This window comes from Rhineura floridana, chromosome 3, assembly GCF_030035675.1.
Source record: "Rhineura floridana isolate rRhiFlo1 chromosome 3, rRhiFlo1.hap2, whole genome shotgun sequence".
Lineage (NCBI taxonomy): Eukaryota > Metazoa > Chordata > Lepidosauria > Squamata > Rhineuridae > Rhineura > Rhineura floridana.
Window position 1 is genome coordinate 152,546,275 of NC_084482.1, and position 19,541 is coordinate 152,565,815.

At 43.2% G+C, this 19,541-nt stretch overlaps 1 protein-coding gene across 2 annotated transcripts in view; it reads right to left on the bottom strand.

Annotated features, from left to right (window-relative positions):
- The window catches only part of PODXL2 (podocalyxin like 2), an 81,309-nt gene that overhangs the window by 37,111 nt on the left and 24,657 nt on the right, over nucleotides 1-19,541 (bottom strand). For both annotated transcript variants that reach the window (XM_061618373.1, XM_061618375.1), the window contains exon 2: nucleotides 2,685-2,975. In XM_061618373.1, the coding sequence (XP_061474357.1) occupies nucleotides 2,685-2,975 (291 nt within the window). The remainder of the gene's footprint in view (nucleotides 1-2,684; nucleotides 2,976-19,541) is intronic.

Below are 19,541 nucleotides of genomic sequence, written 5' to 3' on the forward strand. Positions count from 1 at the left end.
CAAGGTGCTCCTTTTTCTCTTCATCCTCTAAGAAACATGGTTGTTGAACTGTCTGTCATCCAAAACTTACCAATAATTTCTGCCAAAAGTGAGTTCAGCTGAGACACAAACAGTAGCAAGTAGGTTCTAATACTGCTTCTAAAAGCTACTGTTGGGCCACAGATACACTGTAGAGCATCTGCTTTGCATACAGAAGATCCCAGGTTCAATCACCAGCATCTCCAGGTATGGCTAGGAGAGACACCTGTCAGAACCCCTGGAGAGCTGCTGCTAGTTGGTGTAGACAATCCTGAGCTAGATGGACTCAGTATGAGGCAGCTTCCTAAGTTTTTGCAATCTACATCTACTGTGGATATAAGCAACAGGCATGTGGGAAAAACAGCCACTTACATCCTCATCTAGGAACCAAGCCTTGAAGAGTTTGGCAAAGTCATAAAAGGAAAGGCAGGTTCCTAGGACCTACTGGTGTCATAATGCATGATTACAATGTATACATAGCTGTTTCTTAGAAAGGGAAGAGGGTTATGTTGGAGAGTCAGGTTTTTTCCCCCCTACTCTACCTCAATCTGGCTCCTAAATATGTGTAGATGAGAATTATGAGCAAGAGGGGCTTTAAAAACTGTAAGATGGCTTGCTATTTCTAACACAGCCTTTATCCTAGCAGGGGCCTCAGTTTTTTCAGATAGAGAGATATAACTTGAAATGATACAGTGTTCTAGTTCCAGACTAGAGTCAGGCTGGGCAGGTACCCACTGAGACAAAAATGAGCATAGAAGGTAGCAGGAATGGCAATATAGAATGAAGGTCAACTTTTCACATTGTACTTAACATGCTCTGCCTGACAATCAGGTCAAGATTGCACAAGATAATCTCATAAGCTTTACAGAAAAACTGAATCTGCTCATCTTCTTCCCATCTTATCTCTCATTTAGTGGGCATTTCAAAAGCACACTTTCAAAATCATATTTTGCAAAGGAGATCACAGAAGCTTTTGAGAAAAGTGGCTAAGAGGGAAGCAGTAATTCTATAAAACACAGGAAGTCAAAAGAGAAGGAATAATGTTTTAGAAACAATTTCTGCCAATGCTTAATGCAGCAGTAGCTTCCATGCATTAGTTACATGGGTAAGTTAAGATACACATGCCATACTCATCCATCATATTGGTCACAGAATGTTCAACATTTGTTTTCTGAGAAACTTCTTTTCAAAAGCTTGAGCTATTATTTGCCAGTGACAATTATAAGGAGTCTCATCAGCTTTAGGATAGAGACATATTTGCATTTGTGCTGGCTTCAGCGCTTCTTCACCTCTGTTTTCTGAAGCCAGAGACACACAACACTAGTCAAACTCCACCCCTTTGTACTCCAACAGCTGGGGAAATGCACCTCTAGAACATTTCTCTGTGAAATCAGCTTCACACAGAAATTAAAACTGTCTGGTAGATCAACTCATTTCCACTTCTTGGTGTGCCAATGAAAACACTTTGCTATAAGTAGAGCAGAGACAGTGATTGGCCCAGCGCTTTGCTGTGGGCGGTCCTATAAGGTCTGAGATCAGCAGTGGGGAAGGGAAATGTGTCCAGACATGGGCCAACGCATTTTAAATTGAAGCCAGAGAAAATGGTTTGGCTGCTTTTGAAGCAGCTAGTGTGCCTGCAGCCTTACTCTCCAACATTCCTCTAATCCCTAAGAGCCTTCTGTCTCCCATCCCCAATTTTTCCAAATCAATCTACCCGTTTCCACACTAGGTATTAACTGTAGAATGGCCGTCCACTCATTTTTTACAGGATATCTACATGTCACTGTCAAATCATTGTTCACCGGTGTCTTCCACATGCTAGCTTTCTTTCCTGCCCCCAAACCACAGAAATCTTTTGGAAGATCAGAATAGTAGCCACAGGTGTAGATAATCTGAGTGTTACTCTTCTGTCTTTTCCAAAAAGGCATGGTTTTGACATATGCAGCAACGTATTTAGCAGGTGAATGTATTGACACTTCAGTGTACCTTCTCTATCGCCTTTCCAGTCAGGACCATTTCATCAACTTTTTAACATTTTTGACTAATTTTAATTAGTTTTATTTTTTTAATTAACTAACCGTTAATGCACTAATTAAAAAACTGATTTTAAAAACACTCTGCTGCCTTTCTGTTGCCACCATTTCAGCCATTTCTGGGCTTCAGTTCTGTACTAAAATGAAATTAAAACAAAAACAAAAACAAAAGTTAGGTTCCTGGAGTAATTTTACAAAAGTGAATTAACTTATAAAAACAGTTGAATGTGCTTTAAAAATGTTTATCAATTTTGATTGAAAAAAATGGTATGCTCAGGGCGGGATCCTTCTCCGCTCACACACCTATGTCATGCACACTGACAGAGTGGACAGAACATAGCGGCATACTCACACTGAAAATTCTATATTTCGCAAAGGATGGAAAGTCAGTTGCAATTCTCCTTGTAGCTAACAGTGGAAGAGCAATGACTAGATAGTCCTAGAGGTGCCTGTCTGCAAGCTCCCATGGAAGGATTCCCTTTCATAGGAATCCTAACTTTAACATGCAACTCACTGGAAATAGACATGAAGCTGAAAAATAATCCATTTTTCTTTGACCAAAAGGAAATGAAGGTGAGAAAATGAAGGCTTTCCTAATGACAAACCAAGGAAAAAAAGGATAAAACAGACTACCTGATGCTTGTCCCACATACAAGCTGGAATCCACCATGTCTCCACCATCGTCCCAAAAATACTGGGATGGAAGGACCTTAGAATCTTCATTCTCCTCACTGGAAAAGCCTGAACCAGGTGAAGCTAGCAGGGCATTGGGGACGAGGTTAGGCTCGGACATCTCCAAGTTTGGCTGTTCACTGGTATCCAGAGATTCTAAGCTGGACATTGCTGTGAAGTCCCCCAAGGAGGTTGAAGTCAGACCTTCAGTGCCAGGGTCTTCTGAAAGAGCACAGCAGATACACAAAGAACCTACAAACAAAGAGGACAGCAATATTTGTTTTAGTGAGCATACAGAACAGCAAAGAAAAAAAGCAATGGTGCTCTGTCTCTCCCTCTTCAGGAAAGGTTCAGAAATGGGCAACCAAAATTATCAAGGGGGTAGAGCAACTCCCCTATGAGAAAATGTTACAACTTTGGGGGCTCTTTAGTTAGAGAAAAACCAAGTAAGGATGGGACACAATAGAGCTATGTACAATTATTCATAGTGTAGAGAAAGTGGATAGAATTTTTTTTCTCCCTCTCTCATAACACTAGAACCAGGGACTATTCAATGAAGCTGAATGTTGGAAGATTCAGGATGGATAAAAGAAAGTACCTTCTACACACAGCACATAGTTCAACTATGGAATCTGCTATCACAAGAGGTAGTAATGGGCTGGCTTCTAAGTTTGAAGGTTTTTTAAAGAATTACATAAATTCATGGAAGTGAAGGATATCAATGGCTACTAGTCACAATAACTCTGTCCTGCTTCTATTGTCTGAGGCAGTATACACCAGAATACCATCTGTCAGAATACCAATTGCTGGGAATCACAAGTTGGGAGAGTGCTGTTGTACTCATGTCCTATTTGTGGGTTTCTCATAGGCATCTGGTTGCACACTGTAAGAACAGGATGCTGGACTATCATTATTAATCATCATCATTAACTTATTAATCACTTTCCACAGTGACAGCAGTTTACAATATAAACATTTTTTTAAAAGCAGATAAATTTAAAATAAATTTTAAACCAATACGAAGTAGATACCCATGGCAGAGACCCATTCATCCAGCTGAGAAAGCTTGTCAGAACAAAAATGTCTTCAATTGTTTCCTGAAAGTGCAGATAGTGGGTGCCTGTTGTATCCCAACAGCAATGCTATTCCACAGAACAAAGTCAGCCACTCTGAAAGCCCTGCTCCAAGTTATTATGGAGCAGGCTTCTGAGATATTTGGAACTTGCAAGAAAAACACTCCCACAGACCATACTGACTTACTGGGTGTATAAGGAATAATGCAGTCTCTCATCCTAAGCTGTGCAGGACCTTATATGTTAGTACCAACCTCAAGGGTAGCCTCACATAGAGCGCATTTCAGTAATCCAACTGTGAGGTCACCACCAACTGTGGTCAAGATATCCTGATCCAGGAATGGCTACAGCTGTTACCAACTAACCAAGGTTAGTAAAAGGCACTCCTAGTCACTAAGGACATTTGCATCGCCAGTTCTAGAGCTCGATCTAGGACCACCTCCAAACTATGCCATTGCTCCTTAAGAGAGTGCAACCGCATCCAAGGCAGGTTACTTACTGATGTCTTAGACCCGGGAACCATTCATCCGTAGAGCCTCCATCTGACCAGGATTCAGACTTAGTTTCTTAGCCCTCATCTAGACCATCACTGTATAGAGACACCAACCAGTCCGAGGGCCTTCTCAACCATTCTCAAATTAGATGTTACAGAGATGGATATCATTAGTGTACTAATGACAGCTTTTCCCAAAACTCCTAATCACTACTCCCAATGGCTTCATGTAGATGTTAAATAACATTGGAGATATGTTTCCCTGTAGCACCCCATAGCTCAAGAGTCAGGGGGCCAAAAAGCACTCATAAAATTCTATCTTTTGAAGCCGTCCCTAGAGACAAGACTGGAGCCACTACAGAACAGTGCCCCTGATACCTATCTTCCATAGAAGGTCCAGGAGAATACCATGGTTGATGGTATCAAAAGCTGCTGAGATCTAGTAAGAGCAACAGGGTCACACTCCCCCCATCCCCCTCCTGATAATGGTCATCCATCAAGGCAACCAAGACAGATTCAGTTCCCAACCCAGGTCTGAACCCAGATTAGAATGGGTCTAGATAATCAGATTATTCCAGGAACAACTGGAGCTGCATCACCATGACCCTCTCAAGTACCTTGCCCCAAAAGGGGGCATTTGTGATGAGGCAACAGTTGTTAAATAGCATCAGGTTCAGGATTTTTTTTTCATAAGTGGCTGCATTATCACCTCCTTCAAGGCAGCCTGCACCACTCCCTCATATAAAGATGCCTTTACCATGCCCTGAACCCAACACAGTCATCCCTGCCCCCAGCACAGGTTAGCTTTAAACAGCCACGAAGGGCAAGGGACTATTTTTTATTATTATTATTTTTATTCGATTTATTAATCGCCCATCTGGCTGGATTTACCAGCCACTCTGAGTGATGTACATAACAAAACATATAAACAACAGAATATCAGAAAGCAAACAATAAAAACTGTAACAATAAATGATAACTAAACAACAAGGTAGAGGCAACTCAGTTTCAATAATAGGGTTCTCGCCTGTATGGTCCGAGGTGTAACTAGAGATGGGAGTTCCTGATGTAAGTCTTCCCACCCTGGCATAAAACCAGTGTCGGAGATAGTCCATTTACAAGGTCAAAAACCGGCATCTCCCCCAACCCCAGCATCCAGCAGTTCCAGCGAGGAGAGGGGCGGAACAACCAGCCTCTCAAAAACGAAACTAACAGAGCAGTTTTTCTTAGAGAAGCCTCGGCGAAGGGGCCAGAGTGTAAATGCCGCCGATATCAGGCAAGTGGATGAAGGTTGTATGGAAGGGCAGCGGCCGCTGCAGGGGCGCTTCCCGGGCCTCCAAACCGCCTCTGAAACGCCAAAAGATCATCACAGGAACCGATGTCCTCCAGGATAGGCCACAACAACGGGCCTGCCGAGAGGCCGCAGTTTCTCCCCGGCTCTGGCTCCAGCCGGCCCAGAGCTTTCCACCACAAGAGGCAGTGGTGGCCTGATGTACATAGGTCCCTGGGTCATATTGATAACTGGCATCCAAGTCCCAGTCAAATAACAAGGGAGGCAGCATAATAAAAGGAGGGGGGTTCCACTGTATTTTATGTGCATTCCCATGCTTTGTAACCATCAACCAAGGGAAGATTGCCCTATAAAAGCCATCGGCGGTGGGGCTCCATTGCCCGTCGCTGTTGCCTCTACCGCCATATTGATTACATGCCTCTACCGCCAAATTGCTGCCCTGCAATTACTCTTTATGTTACTCTTTATGTTTCTTAGTCATCAATAACCTGCCTCACTACCCGCCTAATCCAATCCACCCTCCAATCCTCAGAACCAACCCTAGATGGGCTTTTGGTCTGATTGTGCAGGGCTGTGCTTATATTCTTTCAAAAATAGCTACAGGCTCATTTGCCTTAAAGAAGCATTTTTACCCACTTTGGGATAAATGCATTATCCACAGCAATCACACAATAGTGATGGATATGCTACTGGGGGAAGAATGTCATTTTCAGGAATGGGAAAATGATATACTGCTGCAACTGAAATAATCTGAAGGAACACTTTTAAACTCTGCATATCCCAGTGGGTAACAATACATTTATTTGCATTGAAAACTGATTGTCTAGAAAGCTCTGAAGCCTTCTTTACAGAAAAGTTGAAATACTGCAAATGGATGCACGAACAATCATTCATATGTCTCAGTAACAAAACTTGGTTGTGTCTAATTCTCATCTGTGACATGGGGGGGGGAGCCCATTCATTTCATAGCCATAATGACCTCAACAATAGACATCTATAATATAGTAAGGTCAAAGGTTCAGCCTTGTAGATCCATTTTTTCCCCTTTAGGAGTCTGGATCCTGGAGTTTAGCAGTGTCCAGATCATCGACTCTGAGCCTACAGTGCTATCAGCTAAGGAGCTAAATTGGATTCCTGGCTCTAAGCCAGATGTTGGGAATTAGGGGACCACTGAACCTGAGGTTGGCTCCTGCCTACTGATCTATAGCTCTCACAACAGCAAGGCCCACAGAAACAGAGCCAAGATCTTCACCTAGGCCTGAAGAACCATGTGCCCCCTTAGTACCTCACCAGTTCAATGGTGTAGAGAGCACCGCAGGTAGTAGGCCATGGAATGCAGGAGAAATGTCTGCCTTCAGACTAGAAGGCTGGCCCTTTAAGGGATTCTAGTTTTCCACAAGGGAGCAGAGTCTAGGAGAGGTGGACTGGAGGCAGAGTCTCAAAAGGGCTCCGTTCACTTGCGACCCTTGTTGGAGTAAGTTGCTCACTAGCAGCTGTCCTTGGTGCTGCAACAATAGGCCTGCCTTTCCCCATGGACTGCTCTGCAAGAACAGGACAGATTTTTTTATTGACTACAAATCACCCATTCTTTGTCTTCCTTTGTAGTCAAAACTGCATATTTCTGCCAGATCCTTGGTTGGTTACTATGATAACAGGAATTCTAAGTTTCAGTTTTCCTTTTCCAAACCATCCTCAACAATTGCGCTGTCAATAACTGCCCACTCACTGTTCACACAACTTCAAAATATTCTAGAGAGATCTTTCATTATCAACTTGGGATTACAATTTCACTGCACTACAAAAAAACCTGTCCCTTGATATGAAGGTTTTTCCTCATTTTAACAAATCAAGTTGCCATTGACAAAGGATGCATGTGATCATTTCTACTGACTGACACAGACTTGACTTTGTAATCATGATACAAACTTTGCAGAACTAAGAACTACACCCTGATCCATGGAATTTAAACATCTATGCTGTCTTGATTTCTCAGAATCCTTTGTTTTGTTTGTTTTTGATGTGCCTGATTTTATGTTTTGTTTTTCTGAATTAATTCTACTTTTAATAGTTTATTTATGTTAAACCAACTGTGGGGAGCCTCCAGCCTGTGGGCCTAATTAGGCCCACCAAGCCTCAGGGGTTGGCCAATCAGGGAACCATGCCACATTTCCTGAGCCTGGCATCATATATTCAAGCACAGAAACATCAAGCCATAGCATAAAACTTCAAGCCGCAGATAAAAGGAATAAGAATCAGAAGTACTCCCAACTCTTCCTTTGCATCAAAAAGTCAGTGCTTTTTGAATTTGGCACCTTCTTTGGTCACCCTGGAGTGGACTTTGAGTGCTGGCTGGATCCCATTCCCATCCTCTGTGTTAACCTATATCGAACTACAAAGCCTTGCCATTGCTCAGTACATGTTAATTGTTAAAACACAGGAAAAAAATAGTACGGTAGTTGGAAATTCATGTGAATTAAACAAGCAAGGTGTGCATGCACTACATCCACTTTTGAATCTCTACAACCCATATCTGTCTAGATGTAAAGAGCGGTGAGTTGCTAGCAGCTACCCAAGCTAGACAAGACAAGAGATTAAGTCCTAGGCTTAATAGACAAAATCAAAACTGACAAATTGCTGGTCCAAGAGTTCTCAAAGAACTCAAATGTGAGATAGCTGATCCTCTAACAAAAATATGTAACTTGTCCCTCAGATCTGCCTCCATACCTGAGGACTGGAAAGTGGTCAATGTAACACCAATCTCTAATCCAATCTCGGGGGGAGCCCAGAAATTACAGGCCAGTTAGCTTAATGTCTGTCCTGGGAAAACTGGGAGACAGTATTGTTAAAGATAAAATAAACAAGCATATAGAAGAACAAACCTTGCTGAAGCACAGCCAGCATGGCTTCTGCACGAGTAAGTCTTGCCTCACCAACCTATTGGAGGTTTTTTTGAGAGTGTTAACAAGCATAGATAGAAGTGATCTGGTTCACATAGTGTACTTGGACTTTCAAAAAGCTTTCAGCAAGGTACCTCAAAGACTCCCGAGTAAGCTCAGCAGTCATGGAATAAAAGGAGAAACCCTCTTGTGAATCAGGAACTGATTAAGCTCTACGTGGGGTTACCCTTGAAAACTGTCCGGAAATTACAACTGATACAAAATGCGGCGGCTTGACTACTTACGAATAGTCGCCGCCGAGATCACATCACACCAGTGTTGTTCGACCTACACTGGCTACCAGTTGTTTTCCGAGCCCAATTCAAGGGGTTGGTATTGACCTTTAAATCCCTACACGGTTCCGGCCCAGTTTATCTCACGGAGCGCCTTCAACGCCACCAATTATGCCGCCCGACAAGATCGGCCACACAGGGCCTTCTCTCAATCCCGCCCACAAAAACAGCCAGATTGGCGGGTACAAGAGAGAGGGCATTCTCAGTGGCGGCCCCCACTCTTTGGAACTCCCTCCCACAAGATCTCCGGCACGCCTCTTCTTTAAATGTGTTTCGGAAAGCCTTAAAGACCTGGCTCTTTCAGCAGGCCTTCGGGGTATCCGGGGAGGGTTAATTGTTATAACTGAAATGCCTCCTGCCCAGTTTTAATATTGTTGCTGCAGATGTGTTGTTTTTATATTGTATTACTGTATTTTATCAAATGTATTTTAACAATTTTGTAAGTCGCCTAGAGTGGCCATTGGCCAGATAGGCGACGAAGAAATTAAATTTATTATTATTATTATTATTATTATTATTATTATTATTATTATTATTATTATTATTAAGCAGCAGGAAGCAGGAATAAATGGGAAAATGTAGAAAGTGGAGTCCCCCAAGGATCAGTATTGGGACCTGTGCTTTTTAACATGTTCATAAATGACCTAGAGTTAGGGGTGAGCAGTGAGGTGGCCAAGTCTGTTTAATGACACTGAATTGTTCAGGGTCATTAAATCAAAAAGATTGTGAAGAGCTCCAAAAGGACTTCTCCAAACTGAATAAATGGGTGGTAAAACTGCAAATGCAGTTTAACGTGAGCAATTCTAAAGTGATGCATATCGGGGCAAAAAACTTAATTTCACATATATGCTCATGGGGTCTGAACTGACAGTGACTGACCAGGAATGAGACCTCAGGGTCGTAGTGGATAGCTTAATGAAGATGTCGATCCAGTGTGTGGCAGCTGTGAAAATGACAAATTCCATGCTAGGGGTCATTAGGAAAGGAACTGAAAATAAAACAGCTGATATCATAATGCCGTTATACAAATCTATGATGCAACCGCATTTGGAATATTGTGTACAATTCTCAAAAATGATATTGTACAGTTGGAAAAGGTTCAAAAAAGGGCAATGAGGATGATCAAGGAAATGGAATGACTCCCCTATGCGGAAAGGCTGCAGCATTTGAGGCTTTTACTTTGGAGAAAAAGCAAGTAAGAGGTGACCTGAAAGAAGTTTATAAAATTATGCATGGCATGGAGAAAGTGGATAGAGAGAAATTTCTCTCTCATAACACTATAACTTGTGCACATCCAATGAAGCTGAATGCTAAAGAATTTAGGACAGATAAAAGAATGTACTTCTTCACATATTATATAGTTAACCTATGGAACTTGCTCCCAGAGGAGGCAGTGATGGTCACCAACTTGGATGGCTTCAAAGAGGATTAGGCAAATTGATGGAGGATAATGGTATCAAAGGCTACTAGCCATGATGGCTATGCTTTTCCTCCACATTTAGAGGTAGTATGCTTCCAAATACCAGTTACTGGAAACCACAAGGGGGGAAAGTGCTCTTTTGCTCAGGTTCTGCTTTTGGGCTTCCCATGGGCATCTGGTTGGCCACTGTGAGAACAGGATGCTGGACTAGATGGGCCACTGGTCTGATCCAGCAGGCTCTTCTTATGTTATTAGCATAAAAACCAACTGGCAGGTAGTAAAAGTCAACATGGGCCATTTGCAAAGATGGGTATCAGTACACAGAGCAGTCTTTGGATTGCAATATGACTCTATAAACATGAGTCGCAAGGAAGAATTTATACACTATTAATTTTTAAAACTTGAAATCAAAGGGGTACTTTTCTAAGTCTTGAATAATGCTTTGTCTGCTAGAGCCTTTCCACAACTAATTCATCCTTATTTTTGGAAACTTTTATTGTCCCATGTGCTTTCTCATTTTAGATCAATAAAACGAAATTAGCTAAAGGAGATCAACTTAGACAAAGGCAAATACCAGAGACAGCAAGAGTATGACAGAAGCAAGCAGCATTGAAAGGAAGAACGCTGCAGCATAAAGCAGCCAACCGTGACATCTGTGGGCATCCCAGGGGATGGGCAAACCTCACCAAGTGTTCCTTGCACATGGCTGAGTCAGTCATTAAAGCAAAACATCTCAAAATATGCCCCATTATAGAGGGTGCAGCATGCCTTTGCAGGTCAGATTATACCCTGTTTGAACACTCTCCTAGCTCAGTCTACAAGGAAGCTAAAAGAGACAGAATGAACACAGGATTGTGTCTAGGATTTTTATGTCCTCACATAGCAGCTGTCACCATGCTATTATTAACACAACAGCAGCATCTTGAGACCCCAAAATATATATATATATATATTTTAAAAATCTGTTGTGCTAGGATTATAAACATATGCATGTGAGAGCACACACATACTACCGGCTACACCCAAAAGAGACTGATCCTATTCATCTCCTTAAGCAAGAGAACTGCAAATTGTCAGGACTGGCATGACCCCTTGATTGTCAAGTTGAGCAAAGCTATCAGCCACTCCCAATTTATCCATGACCTTAATATAAAAACAGATCCCAATATACCTAGCAGGTAATAAGACGCCATCAAAACTCCCTTATTTCCCAAGCCATGTAATTGCCCTTAAATAGCACACCTGTGCTCAAGCAAAGGCAGGGCCAACCCTCAGAGCTGCTTGCTTCCGCTGCACTGGTGGTGGTGCTCGAATCCAATGATGCCCTTGAAGGCACTAGTACCAGGGCCCTGTTGCCCAGTTTTATGAAGTTGCTTGTGTACACAAGTTCATATGATGGGACCCTAAGCAGATCTTATTTCTATTATGATGGGGAACAGAGGCAAAAAGAAATGAAAAGCTACTACTGATAACCTCATATGCTATGCACCAACAAATGTATTTGCTATGAGGCATACATGTGACAGAGCTCCCTGGTGCATGTTCCTCTAAAATACATACGGCTAAAAGACACACAAGTCTGCATATCTATGTATTAGTTTTATTAGTACACAAACTCTCCTAGATCCATTGTGCATGCATCTGTAAAAAAAAAAGGAATGTGTGAATAAAGCTGAGACCACATCAGAAATGCAAAGAGTCTTGGCCACAAGATCAATCTTCCCTCTCCATCTTGAGGAACTACCATCACTGCTACAAATAAGCCCAACACAAATTCCTAGGAAAAACCAATTCAGCTCAATAGAAATTCAATAGTGTTTACTCCACAGTAAACATGTTTAAGATTGCAGCCACAGGCAAGCAAGCTGAAGACTAGTTTACCAACCTTCTAGCTGAAACTCAAGAAGCATGAAACTCAAGGACTTTGGGGCCCAGATAGTTTTTTCATCCATCCTTCCAGTACTTAGAACAGGAGTAGAAAGGGAAATAAAAATACTCCATGTGAATGAATGGCTACGAAGGTGGTGCCGACGTGAGAGATTTGGATTCTGGGACCACGGGCTATGGCAGGGGCGTCACTACCGGGGTGCGGAGGGTGCGGTCCGCACCCGGGTGTCACCATGAGGGGGGTGACACCCAGAGCCGCCCCACCCCACGCTGTTGCCCAGCAAGGCTGCTCCAACTCCTCCTCGGAGGCGGGCGGGTGAGACTGGGAGCAGTGTCGGCGGGGCAAGGGAGGCGTGCCGAGGGAGGCGCGCCGGCATTCCCAGGCCTTCTCCAGCTGGGTGACCCTCCAGCACGTGCCCACCCAGGGGCATGGACAGGGTGGCTGGCCTCGAGTGCGCGTGCAGATGCACGCGCATGCAAGCCCAGCCACCTCGTCCATGCCCCTGGGAGGGCGCGCACCGGAGGTCCGCACCCCCCCACACTCCCGCTAGTGATGCTGCTGGGCTATGGTTCCTGGAAGATGGATTGCTGGCAAGTGATGGGTTGCATCTCACAAGGACTGGGAAGAATGTGTTTGGCCACAGCATGGAGAAGTTCATCAGGAGCGCTTTAAACTGAATCCTAAGGGGGAGGGAGACGTAAACTTGGTGGTAACGACTGATGAAGCACAGTAACGGGAACAGAGAGGTTGACTATAATAGGGACCAGTGACAGTCTTCAGAAAAATGTAGTAAGGAAGCCAAGCCATAAATCACATGGTCTTCGATGCCTGTATACTAATGCGCAGAGCATGGGAAACAAGTCGGACAAACTTGAACTCTTAATACAGGATTAGTAATTACGACTTGATAGGTATAATTGAAACCTGGTGGGATGACTCCCATGACTGGAATACAGCAATTGAAGGATATAACTTGTTCAAAAAGAACAGAAGGAATAAAAAGGGAGGTGGAGTTGCGCTATATGTTAAAAATACATATCCCTGCACAGAAATACAGGAAGATGAGCTTGGTAGTTCCACCAAAAGTATCTGGATTAAAATTAATGGGGCAAGTAATAAAAGGAATGTGGTGCTTGGAGTCTATTACCGACCACCCAATCAAGGAGAGGACGAGAATGTAACTTTTGAGAAGCAAATTGCCAATGTTTCGAGGAGGCATGATGTAGTAGTAATGGGAGACTTCAATTATCCTGATATCTGTTGGGAGACAAATTCTCCCAAACACGGCCCCTCCAAGAAATTTCTGACTTGTGTTGGAGATAACTTTATCCTACAGAAAGTGGAGAAAGCAACCAGAAGATCAGCTATCCTGGACTTGATTCTAACCAATAGAGATGATTTGGTGGATGAAGTGGCAGTTACGGGAACTCTGGGGAAAAGTGACCACAACATACTTGAATTCTTGATTTTAACAGAAGCAAAAGCTGAGAGTAGCCATACACACACCCTGGACTTCAGGAAAGCTGATTTTAATCAACTCAGAACAATTGTAAGTACGGTTCCATGGCAAGCCACCCTAATGAGAAAAGGAGTCCAAGATGGGTGGGAGTTTCTAAAAAAGGAAATTCTAAAAGAGCAATGGCAAGCAATTCCAACAAGAAAAAAAGGGGGGAAACAACAGAAGAAGCCAATGTGGCTTCACAAAAAGCTTAGAGAGGACCTGAAAACAAAAAGGGACACATACAGGAAGTGGAAAGAAGGCCAGGCTATAAAGGAAGAGGGAGGTATCACGGAATTGCAGGGATGGTGTCAGGAAGGCCAAAGCTGAGAATGAGCTGAGGTTAGCGAGGAATGCTAAAAGCAACAAAAAAGCTTTCTTCAGGTATGTCCATAGTAAAAGACAGAGAAAAGAAATGGCGGCACAGCTACTCAATGAGGATGGCAAAATGACAACAGATGACAAAGAAAAGGCAGAAGTCCTTAATTCCTACTTTGGCTCAGTCTTCTCCCAAAAAAGGATCTGTGACCCTCTGGGGAAACATGAAGTAGAAGGGGCAGGATTGGACCTTGAGATTGATAGACAAATGGTCAAGGAATACCTAATCACTTTGAACAAGTTCAAATCGGCAGGGCCCGATAAACTGCATCCTAGAGAATTGAAGGAACTGGCTGAAGAACTCTCAGAACCGCTGTCTATTATCTTTGCAAGATCGTGGAGGACTGGTGAAGTGCCGGATGACTGGAGGAGGGGTAATGTTGTCCCTATCTTCAAAAAAGGCAAAAAGGTGGAACCAGAGCAGGGCCGGCTCCAGGAATGCCGGGGCCCTTGGGCATCAGCTTGCCCTGGCCCCCAGCGTGTGTGTGCACGCGTGTATCGCACACACACACACCCACTCCTCCTACCTTTCTGCTGTCTTTTACCATTGCCCTTAACGAAGATGGTGGCCGCGGTTTCCCTAATGGAATGACGCCTCCACCGCCATCTTTGTTGATGGCACACGTGCGTGCTATGCACGCACATCTCTGCCATCAACTAAGATGGCGGCAGGGGCTTCAGTACCTTAGGGAAACCGCAGCCGCCATCTTCGTTAAGGGCAATGGTAGAAGACAGCAGAAAGGTAAGTGGGGGTAGGGGGGGCGTGGGAGCCCAGCAGATCACAGAAGGGGAGCGGAGGGGCAGCTGAGGGGACCCCTGTAGCTCCAGGGACCGTCGGGCCAGTGCCCAACCTGGCCGCCCTTTAGAACCGGTCCTGAACCAGGGAACTACAGACCAGTCAGCCTAACATCAATCCCTGGAAAAACTCTGGAGCAGATTATAAAGCAGTCAATCTGTAAGCACCTTGAAAACAATGCAGTGATTTCTAGGAGCCAACATGGATTTATGAAGAACAAATTCTGCCAAACTAATCTTATCTCATTTTTTGTTCAGGTAACCTCCCTTGTAGACTGTGGGAATGCTGTGGGCATAATATACCTCGACTTCAGCAAAGCTTTTGACAAAGTGCCCCATAATCTTCTGATTAGCAAGCTAGCTAAATGTGGGCTGGATAGAACAACTATCAGGTGGATCCACAGTTGGCTCCAGAATCATACTCAAAGAGTGCTTTTATTAATGGTTCCTTTACAAACTGGGTGGAAGTAACGAGTGGGGTACCACAGGGCTTGGTCCTGGGACCAGTGCTCTTCAACATTTTTATTAACGACTTGGATGAGGAGGTACAGAGCATGCTTATCAAATTTGCAGATGATACAAAATTGGGAGGCATAGCTAATACCATGGAAGACAAACAAAATTCAAAGGGACCTTGATAGGCTGGAGCATCAGGCTGAAAACAACAGACTTAAATTCAACAGGGATAAATGCAAAGTTCTACACTTAGGAAAAAGAAACCAAATGCACAGTTATAAGATGGGGGATACTTGGCTCAGCAATATGACATGTGAGAAGGAACTTGGAATTGTCGTTGATCACAAGCTGAATATTAGCCAACAGGGTGATGTGGCTGCAAAAAAGGCAAATGCTATATTGGGCTGCATTAACAGAAGTATAGTTTCCAAATCGCATGAAGTATTAGTTCCCCTCTATTCAGCACGGGTTAGGCCTCTTCTTGAGTACTGTATCCAGTTCCGGTCTCTGCACTTCAAGAAGGATGCAGACAAACTGGAACGGGTTCAGAGGAGGGCAACAAGGATGATCAGGGGACTGGAAACAAAGCCCTATGAGGAGAGACTGAAATAACTGGGCATGTTTACCCTGGAGAAGACTGAGGGGAGATATGATCGCACTCTTCAAGTACATGAGAGGTTGTCACAGAGGAGGGCCGGGATCTCTTCTTGATTGTCCCAGAGTACAGGACACGGAATAATGGGCTCAAGTTGCAGGAAGCCAGATTTCGACTGGACATCAGGAAAAACATCCTAACTGTTAGAGCCATACAATGGAACCAATTACCTAGAAAGGTAGTGGGCTCTCCGACACTGGAGGCATTCAAGAGGCACCTGGGCAGCCATCTGTTGGGAATGCTTTGATTTGGATTCCTGCATTGAGCAGGGGGTTGGACTTGATGGCCTTATAGGCCCCTTCCAACTCTACTATTCTATGATTCGATGAACTCTTAGTCATTGGATAAAGCTTATACAGATACAGTGTCATGTTCCATCAATCAATATACTGTTCTATCAATCTCTCCCCCAAAACATACTTTAGAAGATTACAGTGAAGGAATAATTATGGACGTAATTGCATGAATTTCTATTTCCATTCAACCAGAACAATTGGCACCAATTCACATTTTATGGGTTGTATCCAAAGTTAATCCTACTCAAAGTAGACCCATGGGCATTAATGGACAGGACTAACTTAGAGCCATTAATTTCAGAGGGCCTACTCTGAGTAGGACTAGTATTGGATACAGCACAGTGGCTGCAATCCTATACCCATTTACCTGGCAGTAAGCTCCATTAAGCTCAGTGAGGCTTACTCCTGAGTAAATATATACATAATTGTGCTGGAAGCTTCTACTGTCTTACCAATGCATGCTCTATAAAAGACCTAAAGCTTAACAAACTGCAGTCACTTGTGATGAACCTCGTCTTCAGGAGAGCCAATCCCATTAGTGCAGGAGGTTGTTCTCAGTAGTTTGTTCATCCTCATTTAACACTGAACTGTTTACCAAGTTTAAACCCTTTTAAGATTCATGATCCAGGCTAGGCTACTATCCTCAACCAAAGAAAAAAATTACACTAGCCAAACAAGAGTGAGCGGTTGCAAAAGCACCCTATTCAATCAGCAAGAGGTTTAAGCTGAGCTTACTTCCTTCTTTGAACAGGAATTTACCCCTGGGAATTTCAGGAACTCCTGCAAAGAGAAATGTAAGAGAAAGCTAAGTACAAGTACAGAAAAATTGCTTTTGCAAAACTTTGCTAAGATTCTTGGATTTGAGATTCACTACTGAACTGTAACTGTACTTCGTACACCAAATTTCCACTAGTGCAAAGTAAACACAGCTCTATTTTCTGTTTCATTTTTCAAACTGCCCCTGCAAGAAATATATCGGACTAACAAAACAGCGCTAACAATATGCAACACAATGTGTCAAGATCATGCTTTACAACAGCCATCTTCTTCCTTCAAAGATTCTTCCCAGATTACAGGTTAAAGCACTGGGTCTAACATATGGTAAACTGTCTGGTGGTCACTAAGTAACAGTCATGACTGAGCAGGGATTTGAACTCTAGCTCAGCTCCACCACTATCAGACAGACAACACTTATGTTATAAAACTGTGGTACACTACTAACACCATTGCCATGTGCACTATTCACAGGTGCTTTGCCTGTAAGTAACCAAGTGTATGCAAGGCAAAAGTATAGGCCTGTACATGCTTACCTCAGCCCACTCTGCCAAGGACAAATAAGACGTGGGGCTTTATGACAGGCGCCAATGCAATTATAGAAAGCTATTTGTCTCTTGGGTCTTATTCAGGAAAGTTTTAAAGACATAGAAAACTGAGCTGAGGAGGGACTTTGTGTAGTGTGACCTTGTATTCTCTTTGTTGCCTCAAAGAGAGGTGGCAACTAAAGATTTCCTGACTCTACGTACAATAATAATTGAAGCTATACAGCATTTTTGAGCAAGTGTGATCCACTTTCAAGAATTAAAATTCTAACAGATTCCTGGGTGCCAACATGAAGAGATCCAAGGTAACCAGACACGAGGGATTTTACCAGCCCTGGCCACACTCTTTTTTGGATTCCACAAGGAGGAAAGACTGACTAGTTTTTCTGCATTGAGCCCAGCCTCCAGGTATGAAAGGGATTTGTCCTACTTTTTCCTGTCTTTAAAATCTTTGATGCCTTTGTATGGGAGTAAAACAATACAGAGCTTGGAAGTAACTAGTTACCAGTAACGAATTACTTGTAATTCATTACTTTTTTGAATGAGTGGGTAATTCCCTTACATTTTGATTGTAATAGAACAAGAGTAATTTTATTACTTTTGTGGAATAATTGTAACGTTTCCAGAATTACTTTTGGGCATTACTTGGGGGGGGGAGCAAGGGAAGTCTTCTGCTCCTCTGATTTGTGGATGAAACTCATGTGCCTCAAACTGGGCTTCTGTGCAGTGTCGCTCTTTCCTCGTGCTCTGTGGATGGGCAGGAGGCGACGAGGGAGGAGGCGGAGAGTGAGACGGGGTGGAGTGGAGAAAACAATTATTTAAAAAAACGGATAGTGGTGGTGAAGAATGGAGTGGAGGGGAAAAGGATCTGGAGGTCAAGAACATGGATAAAGGAGGATAAGGAGGCAGCAGCAGAATGGAGATAAAGGAGATGAAAGATGACATGTGTGTGTTTGTGTGTGTGTGTGTGTGTGTGTGTGTGTACTGTGTTTGCACTTGGCACACAAAGTGGCCTCCACCACCCTCTCTGGCTACTGTGGTGCATTTGCAGTATTTTAACTTTTTTGCATCTCAGGAAAATGTTTGCTTGAGCGAGTGTCCCTTAGTTGGTGGCAGGGCAGGGTCCGGGAGGTGGTTAAGTGAGAGAGATTATGCTCTGTCTGAGTGGGGGGGAGTGTGCACTTGGTTTGACGTGCAAAGATCTGAGTAGTGGCCTCAGCCTCCCTCCCTACCACCCTTACCAGCGGAGAGACCACCATTGCTATCTTATGAATAAAAATAATTATTCTACTACCTCTGTATGTGTGTGTTTATTTTTAATGTTGTTTTAGGCTACTTAGATGTGCAGCAGCCAAGGCCAGCACCTTGTAGGCGGTTTTTTAAAAAGTAACTGAAATGTAATTATAGTGATTACTTTGAAGGAAAAGTAAAGTAATCAGTTACTTTCAGAGCAATTGTAATTGTAACGGTAATTACTACGTTTTGGGGCCATGTAACTGTAATTTATTACTTTTTAAAAGTAATCTTCCAAGCTCTGAGTTTATCATAGCCTCTCAGATCAGGGAGAACTAGTTTCAGCAAGCTAGGGGGAGAAGCTAAATTTGTCAGACCAAAGAAGCAATCGGTATTGAGGATGTGTAATAGATAAGCAGTTCTCCCATTTATTTAAGCTGCACTGGTTTTTGGTTCCTGTTTACGAACAGATTTTCTGGTATTTTAAGGAAATGGGTTCTGTATTTGAATATGGATGGAGCTAAAGAGAAGGAAAGGAAAAATACCTGAAAGCTATATTTCTGAGAAAATTCCAAATGGATGATGCAATACTGTTGAGGAAAGAGTTTTCAGATTGAACCTATTATGCCTACAAAGCTATTTTGAGCAGCCCACAAGCAGGATCCATCCTTTGGACAAATTACAGTTGTCCTGGATGCTGGTCCTGAGAGTGCCTTTGTCTTTGCTGGTGGCTGTGAAGGTATTCGGGTAAGAAGAGGAATTCAGGGAGGGAGAGAATTATTATGGCACTGCCA